This window comes from Magnolia sinica, chromosome 6 (genome assembly GCF_029962835.1).
Source record: "Magnolia sinica isolate HGM2019 chromosome 6, MsV1, whole genome shotgun sequence".
NCBI lineage: Eukaryota > Viridiplantae > Streptophyta > Magnoliopsida > Magnoliales > Magnoliaceae > Magnolia > Magnolia sinica.
The window spans coordinates 78,536,396-78,545,757 of NC_080578.1; the positions used below are offsets into that span (position 1 = coordinate 78,536,396).

General features: G+C 39.9%; 1 protein-coding gene across 1 annotated transcript; it reads left to right on the plus strand.

Annotated features, from left to right (window-relative positions):
• The first annotated feature begins 4,673 nt into the window (after positions 1–4,673).
• Positions 4,674–5,786, plus strand: LOC131248904 (uncharacterized). The gene has a single exon (XM_058249415.1). It carries the CDS (start codon positions 4,741–4,743, stop codon positions 5,551–5,553), a length of 813 nt encoding a protein of 270 aa, XP_058105398.1. The 5' UTR covers positions 4,674–4,740; the 3' UTR covers positions 5,554–5,786.
• Positions 5,787–9,362: the final 3,576 nt, after the last annotated feature.

Below are 9,362 nucleotides of genomic sequence, written 5' to 3' on the forward strand. Positions count from 1 at the left end.
TGTACTTTGTAATTGAGTATGATCTAAAGCATTTTTCTCAATAATTTTTGTGGTGATTTTTTTAATAGTTCTATATATTTTTCATTTTTTTGAAAAGTAAAATAATTATAGCATGTTTTGGATGACATGAAATGTGAAAACAACTACAACACTAGAACATTCCATTAAATATGAAAATCAAAATGGCTGCCAAAATGAAATGGACAAGGTGAAAATTGTTCCTAGAATGATTCAAGTACATTTTTTTGTGCCCATGCTTGTCATGATTTTGAATGATCTAATAACTTTTAAAAATCAACTGTCATCGAGGGAAACCATTATTCAAGTTGACACTTTATTAATTGGATTTAGTAAAGAAAATGCGTTGCATGTTTCATTATACTAGAAATTTTTTTATTAGGATTTTGACATATGAATTCGTATATTATGTTCCATTGTCAAAGATCCCCTACCTTATTACTATTTCCAAATAGCCCCTCTTTTTCATAGCTAGTAAAAAAGGTCCTATAATCAGTTGGCCAAATAAACCATTTGCCTTATTTTGTATTTGATGAAAATACCCATACCTACTAACATATCTAACAATTCTTGGAGCCAACAATTATGCTTACATCCAATCCAACCCATTCATAAGGTTATTTCCGCTAAGGTGAAGGAAAAACTCAATGATTAGCTTGATCTAAAACTTCTGTAGGGTCCAAAATAATGGGCCTTTAATAAAAGCTCTGTGGGCTCCACCATGTCATATATGTGAATCCAATTTGCCCATCATTTTTGCTAGCACATCTTAGGACATGGGCCAAAAATGAGGGAGGCCTAAGACTCAAGTGGGCTACACAACAAAAGAACATAGGGTGTATAAACACCTACCATTGAAGCATTCATGGGGATTTCGCCAATTTTATATGCCATCAAACCCTTTTAAAAAGTGATTCTAACTGATCTCTGAATTTCTGAAGTCGAGTATACACTCGATTCCCTACATTTCATGTATCACTTTTATCATGTAAAAGTGTGATTTCTCATTATAGTCATGACAACATCAAATCAATCATAAAAGAGCTAACCTAAACAATGTATATAAAATTGGAAGTGAACTGGAATCATGATAATCACAAAATAAATTCAATTAATCGAAACAATGGAGTCCACTTAGCTAGGGACTCAAATATACATGTCTAAGAATGATGGTAGTTCAAATAGTACATTGGCATTTAACCATCAGCCAGACACTCAATAATGCCCATACGTCATGTATGCATGCTTTAGCTAATCCTTTATCAATCCAAGTTCAAACAATATATCGAGCATATTAGAGTACCACAATTATCAAGGCTTAAGTAAGTAGGATCACGTAACTCATCACCAATGTCCCATACTCCAAATTAAGGTTCGTCACCCGATATCAACTATAAATAAATAATTTCAAAGGTACGATATGATGTCCAATAGTATATAAATCTACAAGGTAAGGGAAGTCACCCAAATATCAAATATGGAAAGGTTTTGTCACCTAATTCCAACAATAGAATGGTAGGCTCATCACCTCCATTAATGCTCACTGGTCACTACGAGAGATTCATCACTCAGCATAGTCTGATATCTCGGATATAGTGTCTCATACCACCATGCCTGACTCATGAGTCTTTTTATATAATATTATATTTCACACTGTAAGTGACGACTACAAACCAATTAAAATTATGGTACACTAGATCCAAAGAGGTGTGTGATAGTAATAAATCCATTCCGACTAGTTAATAATCAACTTAGATTGGGACTTATCCAGCGAATGAAGGGAACCTCGACCAAACCGACATTGGCTGATGTCAGTCGACCGTGTTCTATCTCAGTTAGTCGAACAAGCCTACGATAGCCAACCAAAGTCAAGTCGTCCACTTACTCAAACAGTTTTCATATCTTGATCCACAACAATATTGATACATCTCATCCGGTACATGATTTCAAGAATGAAGCAATTTAATAACACAACATGGTAAGCCAATTGGATATGTATACAAATCCTCAATCAACAATGCAATTGATTCGTATAAGTGTGACTTAACAAGCAACACAAAGTATTTTAATTTTAGAATTTCATATTATTCAGGCATTTCATCGAGCATGTTGTCACCCAACAACAAATAAAATAAGGGTTATGATAATAAATAAATTCTAGCATTCATAAATATGGAACCTCAATAGAATCATGGATTCACTAACTGAGACTATCAAAGATTGATAAAAAGAAACTTACAAGAAATGGTCCTCACCTTAGTAGGCAATTAATCGATCCACTTGTACTTAGGGTTAGGGATTTTAAGGAAAACTTTTATACCTTAAACCAAATTCAAGGACATTGGATTAAGAATAGGGAATATATAAATCAAAGGTGTAACTTTCATTATTAGGTGTAGGTTTACCTTCGATTCTCGATAGACTTTTATTAGATAGAGGGATAAGTAGGGATTCTCCTTCCTCAGCTAAGATCACAACACTATCTCTCTCTTTCTCAAGCACAATCTCCTCCTCCTTCCCTCTCTCTCTCTCTCTCTCTCTCTCTCTCTCTCTCTTTCTCTTTCTTTCTCTATCTCTCTAAAACCTACAGCGAATTCATATGAGGGGAGGGGCTACCCAATGAGGGGGGTATTTATAGTCTTAGAAGGGTGTTTAATGGCCCTAGGAACAAAGCTATTGGTTAGATAACCTTATCGTATGTGGATTTCAATTGTTGGGGCCCACTATGGAGTGCATAGGTTGATTTATGTCATGTAATGTTTGTCCCAAGTGGTGATTTACGCAAGGCTATGATTACCCTATAATTTGGACACAATGATCGAGATATATGATTATGAGATTAGTTCAATGGTTGCCAATTGTCTATTGGAGTCACGACTATGGAGATGTTCCTAGAATGGTAACTAAGGCTAGTGCTCTTAATTTGATCACAAACTTACGGTGCAAAAGCTTCAACATCAGATAAGTTCAGATGAGAGCAATTAACTTACCATTCGAGTGATTTCAAGAAAATCTCACACATCTCATGTGCTCACTTGTAGCTCCAAGTTGAACGATTCGTCACGCGATCTTGACTGTACATTCTGCAAGGGATGTCAAGGGCACAAAGATGAAATCCCATATTGTATGGGTGAGCTCCTAAGAGTCTCTCATTAAGAAATCCCAAGATTTTATTGAAAGCTTCGGCTTGAACCTTAGATTGTTCGGCCAATTTTTGTAGGCTTGTATGCATGCTACCTTATATCCCAATTACACGCTCTAGGGAATTAGTGTTAGATGATATCCAAACTCCGGAATGGCGAAAGGTAAGAGATCTGGAACTTCAGAATTGGCCTATATCGGAAGTGCTTCCTTAGCCTGATGGAGTTGTTGTTCATCAATATTACTAGTATTTTTAAATGGAACGATAACAATTGACACTCGTTCCCTTGGGTGTGCCAAAATATGGCGTTGGTCTAGAATTTAGTCACATAGTGCGCATGTGTAGATTTTGGTCGTGTCAGAACCAATTTACGATCCGATTCAAACTGAACACCAATGACCCCTGGTGTTGAGATAAAGCGACGATAATTAAATGCGGGCAGACCGATTGTCTATTCTACTAACTATCAAGTGTGCTTAACAAGTTATTTGCGGAGGATAGTGCTCTCCCTCCAATGAGTCCTTTTTTACCTTGAAAACTAAAGACTTTCAAGAGTGCAACAAGTGTATGGTTGGACGAGAGAACAATGGGGTACTTCATCGAGCAGCGTGCTGATGAGTGAGAGAACAGGTAGTGCCAAGGTTATGTACTACTATAGACTCAGCATGTGAGCGTAAGTGGATAATTTCTAAGACTACGATATTCTTTTAGATCCGGCACGCATGCACATATGAAAGGGAATTACAATTAATGACCAAAACTAAGTGAGTTCAGTGTAGAGTATGGATGAATTGAGCTACTCCTTTAAGTTAAGGGTTCCATGTTGATGAGTGATGGAGATAATAACTATCCCGGAGGACTGAATGTACAGCATTGTGTTGAAATTGATCTGTTTTAACTTATAGTTGTTTTATTTTTATTTTTATTTTATTGATTCTAGAATCATTTGCTTCCAATCTCTTATAACTGTACTAACAAAGTTGCGAGAATAACTGCATATATGGCTGTATCATTTAGTGTAAGATGTAAACTCACGGTTACTTCAAATCATAATCTTTTTCCCGATAATATAGTCCTCACAGTTACTAATTTTTATGCAGAAATTACACGAGCATCCCAACTTTTAAAAGATTTAGTCACTAATAAACTGTACATTATATATAGCGTGCGCCTCACGAAAATACCGCGCTTGGCACATGATTACCGTTTACCCGTTGCTGTCGGATATTGCCTAAAACATCCGACCACACGCACCACGAGCCACAACCTCCAACGGAGAACAACAGAGCTTGTCCCATAATCTACCTTAGCACGTGTAAAGAGATTGGTTTGTATGGGAGCGGGAGACGAAGCGCGTGGAGTTTATATTCTAGAAGTACCGCTACCACCTTCCAATATTAATTCTCGACCTTTTAAAAAAAAAAAAGTGCTTCTTCTTCTTTTTTATCTCTCTTCGCAGAAACCTCTCTTCTCTCTCTCTCTCTCTCTCTCTCTCTCTCTCTCTCTCTCTCTTTTATCTCTCTTCGCAGAAACCTCTCTCTCTCTCTCTCTCTCTCTCTCTCTCTCTCTCTCAGATTCCGATGCCACAGGTCGATTTTGACCATAAGATCATCTGCGAAACAACCCTGAATGACGACGGCCATGAGAGACCAGATATCCCGGATCCACCGCCTGATATTCCTGTTGATTCATTTCGACTCCCAATCGAAGACGAGCTCGATTGGGTTGACAGAAACGCATACTACGAACGGAAACAATCAACCAAAGGGAATTCAAATTCTGGTAATCTCAAGCCAATACCAATCAATTTGAAATCAAAAGCATCATCCATCATCGGACTCCCAAAGCGCCCTGATTCCTGTCAACTCTCTCACACCACGCGCCGTAACTGCCAGCCTACCACCGTCCGTTTCTTCCCGAGATCGGTACCAAAACCAACCCCGCCGGAGAGTGAGCCTGCATCTCCAAAGGTCTCCTGCATTGGGCGGATCCGTCCAAAAGATAATAAGAGAAACGCCGCTTCCGTGAAACCCCCGCCGCGAAGGTTCGGTTTCTGGGCTAGTTTTCTGACAGTCATCCGTTGCCATGGAAAGCCGCAGGATCGAGAGGATGAAAATTCTTCTTCTAAGAATAACAAGAATATTCCGGCAGGGTTAGTTCAGGTACAAGCAACCGTCCAGGCGCCGGGTTTGGTGGGGTTGAAGAATTTTGCGTCGGGTCGACGATCGTCGTCCTGGGGCGGCGATGCTGAGCTGGAATTGGAAATGGACTTACAAGTGGCTGAACCTCATTCGTCTGACAAGGATACGGTCGGGAGACGCCGCGCAGTGGGCCCGCCCCAGCCCGTTGAATGCGCCCGGGATTGGGAGTGTTCGGGGCCCGCCTCAGTATGAGACAGCTGTAGTGCGCTGACGTCGTAGAGGAGGCGCCTCTTCTCATCTCCTGTTTGTTCTGTCCCCGCTATTATTTTTTTGAGTGTTTTATTTTTAATTTTTTTAATACCTATTGCACGCTTCTCTTTTCCTGTAGATGAAATAACCCGCTTCCTTTCTGCTATTTACAAACAACTCCTATTTATTTTTATTTGGTCAAATAAAATCACGCTGATGACCCTTGCTAAATTTAATCATTGATCGTATAAAAGAACACTTAGGACATGTCACGCTGATGACCCTTACTAAATTTAATCATTGATAGTATAAAAGAACACTTAGGACATGTTTGTTAACGCTGAATTTTTGTACTTAACGCAGATTTTGAAAAATGTTCCATGTTTAAAGGTGTTTGTTAATGTAGAAAAGAAGAGCGCTCCACCATTTTATTTTGAAAATTCTATGATGGGAGTCTAGCTTAACGGGAAATGAAGAGTCTAGCTTAATGGGAAATGAAGGCACCCCGTGATTATTATTTTTCTAATCCAAAATTATCTTTTGCAAGAAAGATTTTTTCGCTTGCGTTATACACACCTCAACTTTTAACATGGGGCACTTATCTAAGCCCACCATGATGCATGTGTTTCATCAGTTCCATTTATCCATTTTTAAAAATCATTTTAGGGCTTTATACCAAAAATGAGAGGAATATAAAATCAGGTGGACCACACCACAGGAAAACAATAGCGATTGAATATCCACCATTAAAATTCTCTTAAGGCCCAATGTACTGTTTATTTGACATCTAATCTGTTGATTAAGTCATATAGACCTAGATGAATGGAAAAAACAAAGATCAGCTTGATCCAAAACTTTTATGGCCCCCAAAAAGTTTTTAATGGTCGACGTTCATAACACTGTTTTCTTATAATGTGGTCCACTTGATATTGGGATATACCTCATTTTTGGTCCCATACCATAAAATGATTTAAAAACATAGATGGATGGCATGGATGAAACACATACATCACAGTGAGCTCACATAACACCGACCACCAACCATTGGTTGGTTATAGGGGAGTAGCCAATCCATTTCCGCGGACGCGGATGGGATACTGACAGGTTGAGTAGCGAGACTCGCTACTGAAGTGACATCACCAAGTTCTGTGACCCCATCATGATGTATGTTTTATATCCATGTTGTCCATTCATTTGGAAAGATAATTTTAGATAAAGATCCAAAGAAGTAGTCAAATCCAAAGCTCTAATGGACCTCACCACATAAAACAGTAGGGAGAGTGACGTTTATCATTAAAAACCTAAATAAGTCACAAAAGTTTTCTAACAAGCTTGTAAAGCCTGTATCCTAATTCGTACCATTCCATAGACTTCCACGATCTTTCTCAACGAATTGCGACAACCTGCGACATATAATCGACGTTTGCGCGTGACCCTAAGTTGTATCCCGTAGATCTGAGTTGGTTTAATCCGAGACTTGTACTATTGCAACTGCACCATCGCCGCGTCTTGCACACTGATTCAATACCCTGATCAGGAGATGTGGGCCCACGTTTATTTCAAAGAAACGCTGCGCATTTGCGAACCCAAGAGAATCTCTACAACCAAACCCATCAATCAATCAATCAATCAATCAAAGTACACAACCCATGATTTCTTTCTCCCCAAGACAAGCAACCTACCCTAAGTCAACTCTCAAGTCAAGTACACCTATCACTCACACTCATCACCTCTCTCTTATAACCACCATTTTTGTCTCTTTCTCTTCACAAATTCCAAGCAACAAAGAAGTGCACATCCAAGCTTTTTCAAGGAGAGAAAAGTGTGTGTGTGGCCCACTTTCCATCCTAAGATCCATCATCCCAGCCCTTCAATTCTCATCACCTTCCATCAAAGTGAGACACAGGAAAATTGGCGTTCCATCGGATTAAGAAGATTAAATGGTGGGTGCTTCATAGGCCTAAATTTAATGCTTTGATAATGGGCCAAGTGAGGCCTACCGATTGGTGGTATGGATCTCACTTTGGACCCTAGACGTGGCTGATGAACCACCTTGATTCTCATGATCATTCCATGATGGGGCTATTCTCCATGGACCCCATCATGATGTTTATTTTCCTTGCATGAATAAGGTCATCTAGACCTTGCATTTTGATGGAGAAAGCATCTTTACCATTGATTTTGATCGGTGGGCCTACATGTAATGAGACCCACTTGATGTATGTTGTGATGTATGGAAGGGAGGGCCCATAGTGCCGGGGTCCCTCCATCACTCGGTCTCTCTCTCTCTCTCTCTCTCTATTTCCCTTGTTGATGGCCCATGATGTATGCAATTTATGCATGTCATCCACCTTTGTGGAACCCACTTGATGGACGTGTTGGATCTACATCGTCTCTAGGCCATGTGGGCCCTATTTTAATGGTGATGGAAAACACAAATATCAGATTGATCCAAATCAAGTGGGCCATCCATGTGGGACCCACCTTGATGAAATAATTCATGTCATCCGTCCAGCGTCCCTGGACGCTGGACGTGCTTTAGTGAAGCATGAACAGACAGTGGGATGTACTACCAGCATCTGCACATGAAAAACAAAACAAAAATATCAGCTTGATTTAAGCTCTTTGGGTGGGCCACTCATGCAGGCTCCACCTTGATGTATGAGTCTAATCCACGCTGTCCATCCCATTCCCCAGTTCATTTTAGGCGTTGAGCCGAAATATGACGTCAATCTGATTATCTGGCGGGCCATATCATAGAAAACAATGGTTTTTACCGTTAAAATCCGTTAAGGCCCACTCTGATGTTTCTAATACACCAAAACACATCGAATATTGGGCTCATTTAGACTATCTTGAGCCATAAGATCCAATGGGTGGGGTGGATTCTCCTGATGTGGGCCCCACCTAGGAAAAATCATAGAAAAAAAATATATATATACATGCAGCAGGTGTTGCTGCTGCTGACGTCCAGAGGACGCGCAGCAGTGTCCTACTGCGCTGTGGCGTGAACGGGCAGGGACCATAGGTCCCAGCCACTGGCCCCACCATGCAGTATGTGTTTTATCTGTGCCTGCCCCCCCTGCACGTGTGCTGCGTCCATGCAGCGTGGGACCCACATGATGTATTTGTTTTATCTACACCGTCCACTGTTTGGATGGTGGGGCCCATCTTGATGCATACCGTCTAACCATTTTGAGATATCATTTTATGGTATGAGGTAAAGAATGAGTCAGATCTAAAGTTCAAGTGGACCCCACCATTGAAATAGTGGACTGTGACATCCATCGTTCAAACTTCTAAGGGCCATAGTAGTTTTCAATTAAGCTGATATTTGTCTTCACTTCATCTATCACTATGTTAACTTATGAATAGGTTGGATCTCAAATACATTACGGCGGGCTACTCCGTGATGTGTCCAGCCATTGATCAGGTGGACCGCACTGCAGAGAATAGTGGAGGATTGAACGTCTATCATTAAAACCCATTAGGGTCACAGAAGTTATGGATCAATAGGGAATTTGTTTTCCCTCTTAATCTAGGTCTTTAAGACCTTATGATTAGATTGGGTGGAAAATAAACTTTATGGTGGGCCTTGTGATTTGTTTAATAGTGAGAATTATTATCTCCACTACTATTTGTGGTATGGTACAAATGATCATTTAATCCTTCAATATGATTCTTTTTTTTTGGGATGTATAAGGCCCACCTTGATATATATATATATATATATATATATATAAGGCCCATGTGATGAGGCCCATCTGGATGTATTTGAGGCCCATGGGTCGAGGCCTAATGGGATGTACATA